This window comes from Bipolaris oryzae (genome assembly GCF_000523455.1).
Source record: "Bipolaris oryzae ATCC 44560 unplaced genomic scaffold scaffold_74, whole genome shotgun sequence".
Taxonomy (NCBI): domain Eukaryota; kingdom Fungi; phylum Ascomycota; class Dothideomycetes; order Pleosporales; family Pleosporaceae; genus Bipolaris; species Bipolaris oryzae.
This window is the reverse complement of record NW_006911350.1, coordinates 93635-112542: the sequence shown is the minus strand read 5'-3', so window position 1 is coordinate 112542 and position 18908 is coordinate 93635. Positions and strand designations below refer to the sequence as shown.

General features: G+C 51.6%; 4 protein-coding genes across 4 annotated transcripts; 3 read left to right on the top strand and 1 right to left on the bottom strand.

Moving 5' to 3' along the window:
- Window positions 1-3886: 3886 nt before the first annotated feature.
- COCMIDRAFT_96674 (uncharacterized protein) lies at window positions 3887-6836 on the top strand (the record flags this gene model as incomplete). Its single annotated transcript, XM_007690263.1, has 2 exons — window positions 3887-6124; window positions 6183-6836. The coding sequence occupies 2 exons, from the start codon at window positions 3887-3889 to the stop codon at window positions 6834-6836; spliced, it is 2892 nt and encodes a 963-aa protein (XP_007688453.1).
- A 1410-nt stretch (window positions 6837-8246) lies between these two features.
- COCMIDRAFT_26730 (uncharacterized protein) lies at window positions 8247-8642 on the bottom strand (the record flags this gene model as incomplete). Its single annotated transcript, XM_007690238.1, has 1 exon — window positions 8247-8642. One exon carries the CDS (start codon window positions 8640-8642, stop codon window positions 8247-8249), a length of 396 nt encoding a protein of 131 aa, XP_007688428.1.
- A 2206-nt stretch (window positions 8643-10848) lies between these two features.
- On the top strand, window positions 10849-15706 carry COCMIDRAFT_5723 (uncharacterized protein; the record flags this gene model as incomplete). Its single annotated transcript, XM_007690232.1, has 4 exons — window positions 10849-11503; window positions 11562-13688; window positions 13757-15377; window positions 15433-15706. 4 exons carry the CDS (start codon window positions 10849-10851, stop codon window positions 15704-15706), a joined length of 4677 nt encoding a protein of 1558 aa, XP_007688422.1.
- A 447-nt stretch (window positions 15707-16153) lies between these two features.
- Window positions 16154-18768, top strand: COCMIDRAFT_37197 (uncharacterized protein; the record flags this gene model as incomplete). Its single annotated transcript, XM_007690246.1, has 2 exons — window positions 16154-18684; window positions 18756-18768. 2 exons carry the CDS (start codon window positions 16154-16156, stop codon window positions 18766-18768), a joined length of 2544 nt encoding a protein of 847 aa, XP_007688436.1.
- Window positions 18769-18908: the final 140 nt, after the last annotated feature.

The window sequence follows — 18908 nt, the reverse complement described above, 5'->3', positions numbered from 1 at the left end:
CACTTACTTACTTAGATATCCCGCCCGCTGCACCCAAGGCCGGGGGAGAAACACTGGCGGGTCCAGTGCCTGGGTCGTGCCAAGCCAGTGAATACAAACACCCCCTGGCACGTCACGGGACCTGCTCCCAGCATCACCCCTTTGCATCCACGACAACGGCAGACACGACGTGCTCTCTTCCCGTCTGATCTGCATGCGCTTATGGACCTACACGTTCTATTACGACACATGTCACATATGGCCCCCGGTACAGTAGTATAGCATCCACGTACGCATACATGCACATGCTACGCCTCTTTATTCCCTCGACACGCCACACCAACAGGACATGTCCTCGCACTCGCACATGGGCGTGCCATCGATTGGCAGCCAGCCCATCTACACCTAGTTCCTCACTCTAGAGTACACCTAGCTCTGCCCTACCAACGTGTAGACTCCGGCGCTTGGTCCCCATAGGTCTACCTGTAACAAGCGGCAGGTCTCGCCGATATTGTCCCCCTCTCCTAACTCCGTCGCTTTGACGACCCACCCACGGCTGGGTGGAGCAAGGCCCGATTGGGTCTCTGCAAAAGCTTCCAAACTTGTTCCATCCGCCTTCTGCTGCCCGCAGCCGTATCCAAGTGCTAAGTACCTACTTACTTACGCACTCGCACCCTACCGAACCGTCAGCTCACCACCCGTCACGGCGTCTCCGTAAGTAAGCTCTTGGCTGCCTACGGCTGCATCGGAACAGCGTGCATAAAATAGCCTCCATGGCGCCCCTTTGTCCCGCTCGCCCGGCCATCTGGTCTGTCTTGACAACAGACAGAGAAGCGCACACAAGAAAAACGTGTCTTGTCAAGCTTCCCACTCTCCAGAACATGCTGGCTTGGCTCGCCTTGCTTTCCGACGCCTTCTCCGCAAGGACCTGCGCTAGCTTGTGGCCCTGGCTGGCCCTTGCCCTTTGAGCCCACATCCGCACTGTCGTCGTCTCCCACTGCTACGGCTACGGCTACGGCTACGGCCATAGCAGCTGCAAAAGTCGCCACCGCCCTAAGGATACATTTTCGTGCGACTGCCAAAACCTTGCCCCCCAACTCTTTCGGTTCCAACTATCCACCCCAAACCATATTACCAGTATCTGCCTCTGGTCTTGCCCCTTCCGGCTAATCAAGCGTACACAGTAATCGCCAGTAGCACCACAGCTCTCCACACAGCCTGCCGCAAGCCCCGACCAGAGACACCTTGTGCAGCCCGTTCGTTTTGCGCTTTGCTCGTGCCACACGTCCCATTCACGCCCCGCCCAACCAAACCCTAGTCGGCCATCTGACACCTTCTAGAAAACTTCCCCCTTTCACCTGCTTAGTTACAGTACACAGGTACATACGTGTCTCAGTACCCATATCCATCGGCATTACCTAATGTGTGCTGTCACGTGCATAAGCTCATTCCCTCTTCTGTCCGCCCTGCGTGCGCTGCCTCGTACTGCCGACTTTGAAAAATGCTCAAGATCGGCCCTAACAGCACTTTATCTTCTGAAAAAAAGGGCTAACCATCTGTCGTGGCCCACGATTCGTTTCACTAAACCCACCATTCCAACGCCCCCTATACTCAATTGCGCCACAGCCTGTGCGTCAAGTATAAACCACCTCTGTTGCCAGTAATGAGCCACCCACCAAGCACATGCCCGTTGCCAGCTCTTCGCGGTTGAGGCCGCTGCCAAAAAGCCACACATTACCCCCATTCTCGCAGTGCCGTGATGCCTGGTCGCCGTGGTTCGCTTGGACCCGGTCGTCTGGTTTCTAACCTTGCTACCACTTACATGTAAGCGTCCGCTGGCTCAAACGAGCTCTCCGCGTGGCTGGCCCCAGTAAGGTTTCCATCAAACCCCCTTTGCAACATGCATCACTTGACATCTCATTCCCCAGTCTGCGACAGCATGGCGTTGATAATCCTTGGCCGTCAGCTGCAATCTTGATTGGCTTTAGCTCTTGCTTCCCATGCAGCTTGCAGCCTTGCTCTGATATTACACAACGTCTGACTGATTAGCATGTGACAGCAACTCAATGGCCCACCATACGCCATTAACGCCTCTATCTGCATCCTGAGACCTTCTCTCCCGACCCAGACACCCGTCGCTAAAACCCCGGGTCTAGTCCCCACCCTGCAGGCCACAGGCTACGTAGCGCCGCCGGAACGATACACCCACCAAAGCTTTAATCCATACGCGAGAGCCTAGCCCATGAGGCCCGGATGCCCCAGGTCAAAAAGTAGCCGGCTTCGTCGGAAGAGACCCTTTGCGCGCATATACAAAACAGACGTTCTCCTTCAGCCCGTCCCCCGTGGCTGCAACAGCTGAAACGGAAGTTGGCAGCCGATATCATCGGTAGTCAAGCACAGCAAGTAAGATGCTCTCATTTCCGCTTGGCAAAGCGACGATCCACGTGAGGCCTTGATCCCGATACGGATTCCACCGCATATTCCCGCCCTTTTGTCCTCATGCACGTAAGCTTAGGGTAGGATTATCCCAGGCACGACACGAGTTCCGCGCAATACACAGCAGGATTGCGATCCTTGTGTGCCACGAGAAAGCAACTTGTTGCACATGCAATGTCCCATTGGAAGATCGGCCCCCACGCTAATCTCTGGGAAGTGGTGGTAGCGGTGTGAATCTCTGTCGTGTTGGTGTTGCAATGGTATGCCTCGAGTATATGCCATGGCAAGGGGGTTTATGCGCGGACGATTGCCCGCTTTTGTCAGGGATCACGGGCAGGTGTGCAGTTGGGCATCTATCGCATATTTTTTTTACAAAGTAAAGGTACGAATGTACAGGGACGCTGGATGGTGTAGTGCTTACACACTCTGTCGATCTCAAAGCGAGGCGAGAGGGTATGTCTTTCCATATGGTATGGTTTGTGTAGATGAGAAGGAAGAAGGATAGACGATCAAACACTCAACCATGCTCGGTAGATCGCTATCGTATCCCTTTCTCACTCACACCGCAAAAAATAGTAACAACTGCACTTTTCCCAAGTCTTGGATTTCTTCCTCCTTGTTCTTGCAAACGAATTTCAATACAAATATATCCTGGCCCTGCATTGCATGCATAGCAGTGCTAACGGACTATGCCACCCTTTTCTACAGATTCCACCACTCAAAGGACCAATACCTGCCTTCATCGGTGAGAGTTTCAAGCCGGATCTGCACACCTCATACGCATTTCTTGCTTTTTCCTGTTGAAAAAGACGGGGAAGAGTCACCCCCCAGAGAATAAAAAGAAAACAAACGCGGTTGGAGTCGCCGTTGTCGGATAGTTCATAGCCAAGCCATACACATCTCTTGCGAGCAGCCCTAAACTCGAAAGGGGGGGAGGGCCCTGGATCCAAGAGGGTGTCGGCGTACTTTTGTTTTTCTCCGAGCCTCGTGTCGAGGGTGCGGATGTCCGACTCAGTGGTATCCACAGTCCTTGTGAAAAGCTGAGCATTGAGTTGAAGGATTCGGCACGACAGTTCCGGTTGCTGAATTTTCCTTACAAGCTTTGGCTTATTAACCTATGCACACATGTGTGGCACAGTATTGCTCGAGTTTTGAAATAAATGCTGTTCTTTTTTACACGGAGCGTTCCGTTCCGAGTGTAATAATTTCTTGCTAAACACGGAAGAAAATGAACAAGCACGGTCCGATCTTTAAATCAACGACTATCAGAGTGATACAGATATCACCATGTGACTTGCTGCTGAACTATTCCATGGGCATTCAGAGGGTGAATGCAATGGGATGATCTGGGGTTCCTCGGTTTGGCAGGTACGCTAAGCCCCATGCCCGAGCTCTGGGACGTTTGGTACACCCCAACGTCACCACTCACAGGACACGATGCACTCGCAAAGAGACGCCAGCTCTATGCGCCATGAACGGAGCAGACACACGGACACGCGGTGAATTGAACACGAGGGAACAGCTACTGCCCACACCCACGCCGTCACCCGAACCAGAAGCAGATGATGTGGCACCTCCGGTCGATCGCCGCAACCATGAAGAAGCGAAGAACGAAGAGATGTCGCTAAACACAGTGAACGGCGCCAAGGAGGAGACGAACAGCGCTGTCGGTTCACGCGCGACAAGCAGGAGGCCCAGCGTTCATGAAGAGGCTATCCAGTCCGACACCAATGAGAAAATCCGGCCCATCAAACGACCTGGAGATGGGCGGCGAAAGAGCAGTGTATCGGACCACGATAAGATGCTTAAGCTCAGCCCCCGCCAGATTCATGAGCTGACCAGCGAGCCATCGAGTATCCCTGTGCGGGCAGCGACGCCAATTCCCGAGGACGAGCTCGAGGACGCAACATCACTAGAGAATATGGATGATCAGGGCAACAATAAGCCACGGGGCTCGGTCCTAGACCGACCTGTAGAACTCAATGGAACAAGACACGATGGCAGCAAGGAACACGCCTCACGAGGTCGGGAGCTGACTCAAGAGAAAGAGACACTTGTCATTAAAACCCCTGCTACCGAGTTGCGCAATGGCCGACCAGTACCCTTATCGCGGTCCATAACCACACCTGCAGTCGTGCGGAGAACCACTTCAAGATCACGGTCGCGAGCACACAACCATACAAAAGAAGGAGAGGAGCGGAGGCAAGGTCGACACGTGCCGCCACCACTGGACATGCAGCACAAGGACGCCGTGTCCAAAGGCCACGAACGACACCGAGAGCCGCGCGATGTGCGTGACCACGTCTCGCCAACCGCAATTGCTCTTCCACTGCCTCCAATGTCAATGCCCACCTTCCTCTCGCTTGAGCTCTCTGCGACCCGTCCCTCTCCACTGTACATTTATAGACCTGCTACCACCGAGTTTCCTTATGAATCTTCCGAGATCAAATACGAGCGCTTGCTCAATTTCTTGAGGATACCCTTGAAGATTGAAATCATCCTAGGTTTCGGCGCTTTTGCTTGCTTGGATGCTTGGATGCATGTCTTGACCATCCTCCCGCTACGCTTTCTTCTTGCCATTGGCATCCTGATCAAGTGGTGGGGCTCAGTTATCGTCAAAGAATTTCGTGATCTATGGGCTTTCGTTTATAATGGTCTACCCCGTCTATGGCAACGGAGAAAGCATGTTGATGGGCCCACACCTCTTGTTACTCCAGCTGAAGAGGAGCCTCCATCCATGTCGCGGAGGCCGTCTGCTACCTCGACAGCTAGGCAGGATTCTCGCGCATCAACGAGCTTCCAGTTTCCAGACCTGAAAGAACTCAAAGAGATGAAAGCGCGACGACCCCGAAACTCGCGATTTCGTCATCGCCGCACAAAGTCAACACCGTCTACGCTCCAACCAAGTCACAAGGCGGATATACTCAAAGGCTTACTGGTCATTGCGAGTTGTTTTGTTTTGATGCGATTCGATGCAAGCCGGATGTACCACGGCATTCGAGGGCAGTCGGCCATCAAGCTCTATGTCATCTACAATGTCCTCGAGGTCTGCGACCGCTTGTTGTCTGCAATGGGTCAGGACGTCCTCGAGTGTCTTTTCTCCCGCGAAACGCTTGATCGAAATCCTGATGGCAGAAGCAAGGTGCTTCGTCCACTTGGCATGTTCTCACTTGCCCTTGTGTACACCGTGGCACATGCTACTGCTCTCTTCTATCAGGTCATCACACTGAACGTAGCTGTGAACTCGTACTCGAATGCTCTACTCACACTGCTTATGTCGAATCAGTTTGTGGAGATCAAGAGCACGGTATTTAAAAAGTTTGAGAAGGAGAACCTTTTTCAGATTACATGCGCAGACATTGTTGAACGCTTTCAACTGTGGCTCATGCTGCTGATTATTGCCATGCGCAACGTAGTCGAAGTCGGTGGTCTCAGTATCCAGAGCAGCGAAACATCATGGACGGCCATGTTCACGGGCTCTGCCAACGCGTCGGCTGGAACGGCTTTCAAGGCATCGAACATCATTCCTATGAGCTTTACCATCTTTCCCAAGTACATTGCTCAGGTGCTCAACCCGTTCTTGCTGGTGCTAGGCAGTGAGATGTTTGTAGACTGGTTGAAACATGCGTACATTACAAAGTTCAACCAGTACAAGCCCGAGGTGTACAGTAAATTCTTTGATGTACTCGCAAAAGATTATTATTCAAATGTAAGAAATCTGCTCTGCCATTTTCCTTCGACAAAACAAATCAACTAACACCACCCAGGCCTTCGCCGACGCAGACCTAACCCGCCGCCTCGGTCTCCCCGTAATCCCTCTCTCCTGCCTCTTCGTACGCGCCGCAATCCAAACCTACCACATGTTCATCGCACTACACATGCCACCGCCCCTGCACGCAACAACCACATCCCTCACCTCAGAAGACGCCGCATCCTCCTCACCCGCCACTACCGCGGCCCTCGCCCACATCGATCACGTCTTCCGCCGCGCCCTCGGCCGCTCCTCCTTCGGCGCCGGCCTCGCCTCAAAACCCTGGTACCACCCCCTCTCCTACACGATTGACGACCTCATTGCCGCTTCCACCATGCTCATCGTCTTCCTCGTCATCTACCTCTTCTTCCTCGCCTTCAAGCTGCTCCTCGGCATGATTCTCTTATCTGTCAGCCGCAACCGGTACCGCGGCATGCAAGAGCGCGAGAAGATGAATGTGGAGACAGGAGGCAAGCGGATTGGGGGGTGGGGCGTCGTTGATGTGGATGAGGAGAAGCGGAAGGTTATTTATGAGGATGATGCCGAGGGGCTGAGGCGGTTGAGGGAGAGAGATGAGAAGGGGCGGAAGAAGGAGGCCGAGGAGAAGGAGAGGGGGACGGGTTTTGGGCATGTTAGTCGGTATGCCATGGTTGCTAAGAGGATTTGGTGATGAGCAAGTTGGGAGGGTTTTTTTCTGAGGAGATGAGAATAGGGTGAGGGTTGGCAACGTTGAAACGGTTAGGTAGGTGTATGTGAATGCCGGGATGGTAGTTTTTTTTTCTCTTAAGCTAGATGAAATAGAGATTGTTTTGTTCTAGTCATTTATGGATTGTTATCTTTTTCTTCACGAATCTTTTCTCTAACACCTACCCTCTATACATGCCAGTCGGAGTTGGGCACTCACTACCACCACCACTACTACTACTACACACGGAGTTTTTAAAACAAGGCAAAAATGCGCCATCGTTTGAGAGGGCGCCGCGGTTCATACACCAATGCTGACCCTTTCCCCCGAGAACCACCATTTTGCGGAACTCTTACGCGATTTGATGGGCATCCCATCACGATAACACATGGGAGGGGGAGGGAGAGGTGGGATGCTACTTTATAAGCTTTATTGTAGGCTTTTCTCGAAACTGATTCCCGCCGTCCCCCCCCCCCCCTCTTCTCTCTCTCTCTTTCTCTTTCTCGCTCTCGCTCTCGTGATGCCAACTGCGAGAGATTTGAAAGAGGCGACGACGGCGGCTTCGATCCAGTTATGCTGGATAATCTGAAGAAATGGAAAAAAAAAGGGAAGAAAAAAGAATTACAAACAAACAGGACTAGGGTTCGTGATGCAGGTAGCGTTGAGAGAGTGGTTGTAGTGGGGTAGTGGACAAACGGAGTGATGTGTAGAAATACAGTGCACGTTTTTTTGTGGGGGGGGGGGGTTTGGTATATTTGTTGCTAAGGAGTGCAAAGTAGTTTGGTCAGAGTTTATTTTTTTTTCGTAGGCGATAAAATAGCAAGTACTAAATCTAACTTTTTTTTTATCAAAATGTTCTGGTACGGTGGTCGTCAGGCTGCGGGCTGGGAATGCTGCTCCGATCCCGATCGCGATTTTGTGAGGGGGTATGTATGATGCGAGAGAGGATATATGGCATTTCAAGTCATGGGGTACTTTGGTCGTTGCGATGTGGGGCCTTTTGCTTATCTGGGTGGAGTGGGTGTGATTGTAATCTAGTATGATCTGCGATCTGTGATCGGTAATGTTTGTGATGTGGGTTGTCTTGTTTGGGCGTATGAAGTGCGTGTGATAGTCTTTACAAAGCAGGATTGTTGTTTAGGCGGAAGGTGTGGATGTAACGGTGTTTACGATACGGATGTGAAATTTCTTTGTGGAAATAAAATGGATGCGATAGTGTATTCTGTGAAGATGAGGGGTGAGATTAGCCTTTGCGATTAGGGTTTTGACAGACATGTGGGTACAGGATACCCCACCCCGCGTATATAGTGATTGACGTTGCATCAGTGCAAAGGTTAATGCGCTGCTATTGATGCTTTCGCAAACGCTTGGGGTTTTGGCAAGCTATTATTTTTGTCATGGTGAGTTGTGGGATGTCGAAGAGATTGTTTGCAGCAGCAGCTGGCTGACACTTCGGAGCGGATAGTGTCGGAAGCTATCTGTCCCGTGTTGTCTTTGCTTGTTCTTGTCACGTCTTGTTCCGGTGAGAATAGCCAGAACAAGAGTTTCAGAGCTCGATGCAAAGAAGCTGGGCGGTTGGAGATCATGTTTCATAGGCGGAGGATCATACTGTGTAGAGTTTATCGTCGGCGGATTCGGCGGTACGTGGTCTCCATCGTATTGGTGTTGTACGCGGGAGTTTCGGTGGGGGCGGTATTTTGTCCGGATATTTTTGTCCATGAAGAGGTGCATGCTGGGTTTGGTACTCATCTGCAGCGACATGGTTTTCCTGCTCGACGTCACTAGAGGCATGGTGAAAACGGGCTAGACGGGAACCCCGAAGTATACTTAGTGTATGTGTAACAAGTGCCAGTGCCAGTGCCAGCCCCATCGTAATGTAGGGGCGACTCCGTGCGTGGTGATTCTCTGGGTATCCTAGCTGCTAGAGTAGTACCAGTAGTACCTTTGGGGTTTACCCTGTTTGCTAGGGTGATCATACTACTACGCTATGTAGATCTTTTCTATGCGATGGCGCTGCTTGCAGTGTTGCTTTTTTTGGCTTACTTATAGAATTTTGTTAGGTATATACATACGCTTTTTCACGATATATAGATGCGTGCATTGCAGTTGTTAGGCTCCTAGGGGTGCCCTGCATCTTACCACTAGACACCTCTGTACAACGCAAAAACCAAGAGTCGCGGGACTGCCGGTACCGAAGAAGGGCCATTATAAACAATCCAACGTCCCCTTGCGCGCGTTGTCGCAGTATGCTCGGCAGCAGAGCCCAGCCATCGTCGGATCGACTGGTTAGTGTTCATCGCCTTGCGCATTGACAGTGTTGGGTTTGTCTATAAAAAAAACATGGCTTGTCCTCGAGGTGTTGTGTTGTGAACGGAAATGTGCTCTTTTTGTCTCATCACTCACTTGGAATCGCATAAGCCCGGGTTGGCCAAGGTCGAAAGACGGGGAATTTATGTATTTGAGGATATCAGCGGGTGGTTTAGGGCAGACCTATGTCAGCTCTAAGCAATGTCTCGGGCTAGCAGTGACATGTTGCACTATCGTGGGGCGAGAAGTTAGTAGCTGATAATATAAAGTGTAAGCAGTAGAGCGGAATACGGAGCGTACGGCGTGCGGTGAAAGGCACTAGGTGATTATGTACATGGAGCGTCAGACGGTGCCGTGCCGGTTATGGCAGTGTACACGTAGTAGACATGTATGTGTTGGAGTCATGGCAGCATTGCTGGTGTTGGCTTGGTCCGGCGGATACGGCATTTGAGTATCCGGGAAAGATGGACATGGGGCCATGGGGCCATGGAACAATCGATTGCGTCTGGAAGCGGTTCAACAGCTGGCCGGGAGGGTGATAGGGCTGATGAGGGGAGTCGTGTCGAGCATGCACAGTGATGCAAGGCGTCTGTGTGTACCGGGACGAGCGACATCCGCTTCCGTAGCGCACTACCAGCGTACCAGGCATACCGCAGTAATAGTATACCCGGAGCCGCCACGCAGGTCGACCCGGAAACGGCACTCTGCACCGACCTATTACCCAGACATATTCCCTCCATGAATCGCTTCTGTCTCCACCCCAGCTGATATCGCTGCCAAATTTCGTCCGCCACGAATGCTTGCCTGCGTGACCCTGGAGCTGGAGCTCCGACTCCGACTACGACTCCGACTACGAACCGCCCAAGACACTGCCCATGCACATGCGAATGGCTTCACCAATTGCTCAAGCAAAGCGAAGACATGGACAATGCCATGCGGATAAGCACCTGTCATGCTCTTCACTCGAGTAAGCGAGCCTTGAGGCGCCCAGCTCCTGCACTTGTGGCGCAACCCGCTCACGTAAAATACACCGTATACGGTGCTGCCATGAAGCTTTGTTTTTTTCCCCCTTAGGTTCGGTAAGGGCTTGGCCATGCGATAGCAATCTCTCGTGCTACACCGCTAGCCGGACAAATCGTAGCGGAAAGTGGCCTCTGGTGGCGGATACCCGTGTCGTCAACAAACATAGACAGATACGAACATGGTGCAATTATTCTTCCGCTCGCGCGGCAGGGAGACGGCAGGGACATCGATACCAGAGCCGCACGAACATGTCGGAAGCATGGCATACAGGCACATGCGCAATTTGTCCGAGGGAGCGAGCTCAACGGGCGGTGCCAAGTGTGTAACATTGGGAAAACATGGTTTGTCGTAGAGCTGCCTGTCCAATTGGTCCGACAACAGACTACCAAATGCTCGCTTGCACCCAAAACGGCTTGGTGGCCCGGGGCCGATACGGTGCATACGTTAGCCCAGCCCGGTACGCTGAATCCTTTACTAGGGCGGAGCCTTATTAGCTGCTCCTCCAGCTCTAGTACCATACATGTCTCCCCTTGTCGATTCCCACCACTCGTCCGGGCCCCTTCCTCTTATCTTACTACCTTCTTTTTAATACCTTTGTCCAGCCTTGCTCTGCTCACAACCTTTCATCGACTACCTTTGGCCCTTGAGTGGCGATACCTCGCCCATCATGAGTGAACAACAGCAACACCATGACCATGACCGGGATCACGAGACGTCCGAATCAGACGCCTCTACCATAGCAGCTCGAGAGGGCTCGCCTACTCGAAACCACCACCCAGACCACAAGAAGTCATCCAACAACATCCGTGATGCCGAGGAAATCGCAGAAACCAATAGGAGAGAAGATGCAGTTCACCAACTCGCTCGACGCCTCACAGTCCAGAGTCAGCAATCCTCGTCACAAGCAAACCCTTTCAACGCAGCCCCTGGTTCCGCTCTAGATCCCCATGGAGAAAACTTCAACGCTCGCGCTTGGACAAAAGCCATGCTCAACCTGCAGCTCTCAGATGAGAACGCTGCACCTATTCGAACCGCTGGTATTGCCTTCCGCGACCTCAATGTCCATGGTTTCGGTACCGACGCAGATTTTCAAAAGAGTGTTGGTAATATCTGGCTCGAAGGCCTCAGCCTTTATAAGAAAATCAGAGGCGACAAGGGTCGCAAGATCAACATTCTCCGAGACTTGGATGGCCTGGTAGAGGCGGGTGAGATGCTAGTCGTGCTGGGACCCCCTGGATCCGGTTGCTCGACCTTTTTGAAAACCATTACTGGCGAGACACACGGTTTCTTCGTCGATCAAAATTCAAAGATCAACTATCAGGGTAAGTTTGCAATTGCTCAATTCCACCACCACTTTTCTCTTTTGCTCACAACCAACAGGCATCAGCCCAGAGCTCATGAACAAGAACTACCGCGGTGAAGCCATCTACACAGCCGAAGTCGATGTTCACTTCCCTCAGATGACTGTCGGGGAAACGCTCTACTTTGCTGCTCAAGCTCGTCGCCCAAGACACATCCCAGGTGGCGTCAGCGTGCAAACATACGCTGAGCACCAGCGCGACGTCATCATGGCTTTGTACGGCATTTCCCACACCATCAACACACGTGTTGGCAATGACTTTATCCGTGGTGTCTCTGGTGGAGAGCGCAAGCGTGTCACTATTGCTGAGGCATCCCTCAGCCGAGCACCATTACAAGCATGGGACAACTCAACTAGAGGCCTTGACTCTGCAAACGCCATCGAGTTCTGCAAAACCCTCCGCATGGAGAGTGAGATCAATGGCACCACTGCTTGCGTCGCCATTTACCAGGCTCCTCAGTCTGCCTATGATCTTTTTGACAAGGCCCTTGTTCTCTATGAGGGCCGTCAAATCTACTTTGGCAGGATATCAGAAGCCAAGGCTTACTTCGTAAACATGGGCTTCCATTGCCCGGACCGCCAGACTGACGCCGATTTCCTGACATCCATGACCAGCCCCTTGGAGCGCATTGTCCGCCAAGGATTCGAGGGCCGCGTCCCATGCACTCCTGATGAGTTTGCACAGCGCTGGCTCGAGTCTCCTGACCGAGCAGCTCTGCTTCGCGAAATCGAGGCCTACGAGCAGAAGTACCCCATTGGTGGTGAGGCCAGCGAGCGCTTCAAGGAGTCTCGCCAGCTTCAAAAGGCAAAAGGCCAACGCGAGGCATCGCCTTACACGCTCACCTATGTGGATCAAGTCAAGCTTTGTTTGTGGCGAGGCTTCATCCGATTGAAAGCCGACCCTACTATCACCCTGACCCAGGTCGTCGCAAACTCGATCATGTCTTTGGTCGTCTCCTCCGTCTTCTACAACATGAAAGAGACGACAGCAAGTTTCTTTTCTCGGTCAGCTCTACTCTTCTTCGCCATCCTAATGAACGCTTTTGGTTCTGCTCTTGAAATTCTGACGCTCTATGCACAACGTCCGATCGTTGAGAAGCATTCGCGCTACGCCCTTTACCACCCATCTGCCGAAGCCTTTGCTAGTATGTTAACGGACATGCCTTACAAGATTGTAAACGCTATTACGACTAATTTGGTCTTGTACTTTATGACCAATCTCCGAAGGGAACCTGGCAACTTCTTCTTCTTTGTCCTCATCTCCTTTACCCTTACCCTTACAATGTCCATGTTCTTCCGGTCGATTGCCGCTCTGTCCCGCTCTCTAGATCAGGCTTTGGCTCCCGCTGCCATCCTTGTTCTTGGTCTTGTCATGTATACCGGTTTCGCTATTCCTCCGAGCTACATGCGTGGTTGGGCCAAGTGGATTCGTCGCATCAACCCTGTCAGCTATGGCTTCGAATCGCTCATGGTCAACGAGTTCCACGACAGGAAATTCGAATGCACAAATTACATTCCTACCAGCACTGGTACTGCCGGAGTTGGCGCCTACAACGGTATATCCGGTGCACAGCGAGCTTGCCAGGCTATTGGATCCGTTGCTGGGCAGACATACGTCGAGGGAGACGCCTACATCAACTCATCCTTCAACTACTACGTTAAGAACAAATGGCGCAACTTTGGAATCCTCTGGGCGTTCATGATCGCTCTCATGATCGTTTATATTGTTGCTACGGAATACATCACTTCTAAGAAATCCAAGGGCGAAGTTCTTGTTTTCCGTCGCGGCCACAAGTTCGCCACTCCCAAGAGCAGGTCACAAGACGACCTCGAATCTGCTGATCCCGGCCGCAGCGTTGTGGCGCAGAATAACTCGGACGATATCGCCATCATCGAACGCCAGACTGCCATCTTCCAATGGGAGGACGTATGCTACGACATCACTATCAAAGGAGAGCCTCGCCGCATTCTCGACCACGTCGATGGATGGGTTAAACCAGGTACTTTGACTGCGCTCATGGGTGTGTCAGGTGCTGGCAAAACAACTCTTCTAGACTGCTTGGCTACGCGCACAACTATGGGTGTAATTACAGGTCAAATGCTCGTAGACGGTCGACCCCGTGACGATTCCTTCCAGCGCAAAACAGGTGAGTCTTTGTCTGTAGTTCAGTATCTACTACTTTCTCAAAAGAAACATCCGCTAACTCGATACCAGGTTATGCCCAGCAACAGGATCTCCATCTGTCCACCTCCACCGTTCGTGAAGCCCTCACTTTCTCTGCTGTCCTACGTCAACCAGCGCACGTACCTCGTGAAGAAAAGGTTCAATACGTCGAAGAGGTTATTAAGCTTCTAGAAATGACCGAATATGCCGACGCAGTTGTCGGTGTGCCTGGCGAAGGTCTCAATGTCGAGCAGCGAAAGCGCCTTACCATCGGCGTAGAACTAGCTGCCAAGCCTGCCCTTCTTCTCTTTTTGGACGAACCTACCTCTGGACTCGACTCTCAAACATCTTGGGCTATCCTGGATCTCCTTGACAAGCTGAAGAAGAACGGCCAGGCTATTCTCTGCACCATTCATCAGCCTAGTGCCATGTTGTTTCAACGTTTCGACCGTCTGTTGTTCTTGGCCCGTGGCGGAAGAACCGTCTACTATGGAGATGTCGGCGAGAACTCACGTATCCTTGTTGACTATTTTGTCCGCAATGGAGGCCCTGCTTGCCCCCCGGCTGCTAACCCGGCTGAGTGGATGTTGGAAGTCATTGGCGCTGCTCCTGGTTCGCATACCGACATTGACTGGCACCAGACATGGCGCAACTCCCAAGAGTATGCCGCGGTCAAGCGCCATCTCGCTGAGCTCAAGTCGGAACGCGGCCAAGCTCAAGCTCTTGAGCGTACCCTGTCTGCACAGAAACGAGAGGACAAGGCTGCTTATCGCGAGTTCGCCGCGCCGTTCATGGTCCAACTCCGTGAGACAACCGTTCGTGTCTTTCAACAATACTGGCGCAGCCCTTCGTACATCTACTCCAAGGTCTTCCTCTGTGTTATGTCGGCTCTCTTTATCGGCTTCTCGCTATACAAGATGCCCAACACCCAAACCGGTCTCCAGAATCAAATGTTTGGTATCTTCATGTTGCTGACCATTTTTGGTCAATTGCTCCAGCAGATTATGCCTCACTTTGTCACCCAGCGCGCCTTGTATGAGGTTCGTGAGCGACCTAGCAAGGCCTATTCTTGGAAGGCTTTCATGATGTCCAACATTTTCGTGGAACTTCCGTGGAACTCACTCATGGCTGTGCTCATCTTCTTCTGCTGGTATTATCCTATTGGTCTCTACAAGAATGCCGAGTTGACCGACAAAGTCACTCTACGCGGTTTTCAGGTATTCCTTTACGTCTGGATGTTCTTGCTCTTCACATCGACTTTCACGCACATGATCATTGCCGGTATCGAGACCGCAGAGACTGGCGGCAACATCGCCAACATGATGTTCTCTCTATGCCTTATCTTCTGTGGTGTCCTTGCTCAGCCTTCGACGTTTCCTCGTTTCTGGATCTTCATGTACCGTGTTTCGCCGTTTACATACATGGTCTCTGGTCTGCTGTCTGGTGGTCTCGCCAACAGTCGCGTACAGTGCGCCCAAAACGAACTCATTCGCATCCAACCAAGGCAAGGCCAGACCTGCGGTGAATACATGCAGCCCTGGGTTAACCGCCATGGTGGCTATGTGGCCAACGTAAACGCCACCACCGACTGCAACTACTGTTCCGTCTCAGATACCAACGTTTTCCTCAAGAACATTTCATCTGACTACAAAGACTTCTGGCGTAACTATGGGTAAGTCAGCTATAGACCAACATTTTATCAAAACATTGCTAACTTATACTTGTAGTATCCTCTGGGCCTACATCTTCTTCAACATCGGCGCGGCTCTCGCCCTCTACTACCTCGTCCGCATGCCCAAGCCAAAGAAGCAGAAGGTGGAGCAGCAACAGGCTGGAGCCAATAACCAAACGGCACCCAATGAGTCTTCACCTGCTGGCAGCGGTTATAACACCGACTCTGGTCGCCAGGGCGAGAAGGGAGACGATAACGCTCGCTACGCTTCCATAACTGGAACTAGCACACCCCCAGTGCAGCCTAAGGAACTTTCGGAGAAGGCTTAAACTGCCTCTTCTCCTGTCATGTAGTCTTTTTTCTTTTGAGCCCTTACATCCCGCTTTTTTTCTTCCTAATCTGGCATGTTTCACAATGCCTTAGTTTATGCAAGCTTTATAGTTTTTTTTATCAAGACTTAGATCTGTTCTCAACTTCAAAAGTTGAAGCATCGAGCAACATGCTTTTACACCTAGAATGTATAGCAACACGATACAATGCAAAAGTAATATTAGTCAACTTCGTAGCCCATGTGATGACTTTGAGTGAATTAAGATTTGTCTGTTACTAACTATGTGACATTTGAATTGCGGTCCAGGATGCGGTCTAGGATGCGGTCCAGGGTGATGAAGCATGGTCCGTAGGCATCATTTCGCGCTAGTAGTGGCCCCTCAACGCGTTCGCGTCTCCAATGCCGTGACGTTTCTCCTTGTCGATTGCTCGCCACCCGTTGCACCATGACGCCTCGTACGCGAACCAGCAATCGAGAAACCGATTTTAAAGTGTATTACTCAAAGAAAATACCGCAGCAAATACACTTTCCGCATAAGAGCAAGACGGTCCGGCGCCGCTCTACGCCCGTACCCGATGACCACGAGAAGCGGCAGATGGTGTTTCTGCCAGATAAAATGAGAAGGGAAACGATGCGCATGGTTAGCGACTCGGATGAGGATGGCGGGGACGTTGACACGGATACAGAGGAGGATGCGGATGAGAAAACTATGGACAAGGCGAAGCAGAAAGGCAGGAAGCGAGATACCAGCATCATGCGTGAAGAGCAAGATAACGAACACGACGATTCCATTCTACATGAACCCAAACGTCAATGCAAAACTGCGTCGTCAAAGAACCATCGTCGTACACAGCGCGTTCAGGGCACGTCTGACAATGAGGCGAACAAGATGGATAGAGAGCGCGCACTGAGAAGGCAGTCAACCATGACGCAAATGGTAGATGGGCGAAAACCTATGCCAGGCGTTGAAGAGCCTGATTTTAAGCCTCTCAAGAAGACACCACGATTAAGTTGGGGAGGCAAGGGCAAAAGTGACAAGAGAAGCAAGGATCAGAAGCAGCAGACTCTGACACAGATGGTGCCTGGAATGCGTCCTTTGGAGATAATATCAGATGATGATATGGATGAGGCGCTTGGAAGTATTGAAGTGGAAGATAAAGACGGTCATGAGTATGGCCATGCTGTAGCACGGCGACTGGCACAGCAAGGCCTGTACCAGACAGGGGACAATGATGACGCGGAGCTGACTACTGAAAAACTCAATGGAGACGCAAAACCATTATTGATCGAGAAAAAGGAGCATCAGTTGACGGCAGATTCGCAAGACATGACCGGGTCTGTAGTGCAATCAGTAGAAGATGATTGCGACGACGGGTATAAGCCAACGCAATTCATTGAGGCTCCTTCCAGAAGATCAGGCAGAGCGACCCAACGGAATACGGTGGCACAAGCCCCAAAAGTAGGAGATGCCTTGTCTGTCCCAGGCAAATCGGAGAGATCAGCCAAGGCCCGATTCAGTCTCCTTTCTACCCCAGAGAAGCGACGAATTTGTGAGATACCATCTTCTCAATCACCAGCAGACTCGCCGCTGTCTACCCAATTCACGCCCCACAAGCCGAACCAGTCGCCACTAAATCAATACGCGACAAACTCTAGCGAAAGAGCTGTAGAACCCCCATCAAAGCGAAAGCAAGTGAGTTTCGAAATGCCGCTCAAGACTCCCATATTTCCACCAAAACTGAGGAGATTTGAGAGCACCATCCAGGACTCCGAAGACGAAGACGAAGATGCTATTGAAGAAGACGTGCCTCTGTCTAAACGGGCTAAGCAAGAATTTAGCGAGGACATAGGACTCTCGACGCTGGGCAAAAGCGCTGGTACGGATACTCAGGCTATGCTTGATCAAATCGATCGCGCGTGTGCCGAGGCCAACGATGCCGGTGGTACAGTCTTGCCCGAGTCATCGCTGGAATCAGACAGTCTTCCTATTCTCCGAGGCCACAAAGAGCCCTCACCCGAATTAGGGGACCTTAATGAGCAACCATATAGTAGAAGCGGGCGGGTTATCCAGAAGGATCGTCTAGCTTACCACGATGAGCCAACTCGGATCAAGCAAGAGCCTGAAAGCGAAGACGAAGACGGCGAGAATTTTGCGGGGTTACCCTCTGTCTCAGTAAGAACTAGAGCTGAGCTATCTACACAAATCAAGCAGCTTCATTCGACACCACCGATTCTCGAGGCAGATGACCATAATACCTTCCCTTCTGCGCCTATAGCTATGCCTGAAGATTCTTTTGATGAGGAGATTTCACTTAAAAAAGAGCCAAGTCTATCACAATCGGCAAGGCAACCTTCCCTGCAGTCGGTATCAGCCGACATGGACCAATCCGTGGACCTTAACGGCGAATTCGTCCAGGTCCCCCGCTCTCCATCTCCGCAGCACGAGACTCAAGAATCCCATTCAAGTAAGGCAGAGAAACAGCTACAGGACGAGTGGCTCTCCTATTCACAGTACGTGAATGCACTGCCTTCCAAATCATCAAGCCTGCGTGTCATACCCGACGCATCTAGCTACAATGGCACGCCGCTACCACCTACAAACACCGCACAACTGCCACTACAACAACAACAGCAACATCTGTCAGGTTACCGTCCTAGCCAAGCAACCACTGTCGACGAGATAACGCAACGCACACCTCGTACCAAGCGAACCCATAATTTCTCAAGCACACACACTACTCCCCACCGCATCGCCAGCTCCCAACCTGTCTTTATTTCGCCGGACAAGCCCCCTCCCCTTTTCATCCCAAGCAGTTTCCCTAGCCCGGGGAAAGCAGGTGCTACAACTGAGGAGTGGAGTAGTCCTATAGTGAGTATGACACAAGGTGCGCATTACAGGAGTAGCCAATGGGCGAGTCTAGATAATTTTAGTATTCCGCTCCCACCGCCGCCGGTTGGGGAGGAGGAGGAGGAGTAGTAGTAGTAGTAGTGGGGCAGAAGACGCTGAGGCAATCTGATTAGAAAGGTAGTGTAGAGAAATGACGAAGTGACAGCGAGTGAAGTACTGACTTGGTGTATAATCGTATTGTAGCTACACTTTATCCCGAAAGAGCTAGAACACGAATTGTTTTTCATCAAGCAGAGCCAGAGTTGAAGTTGAAACCTAAAATTTCATTGAAGAGAAAACAAAGACTACCAAA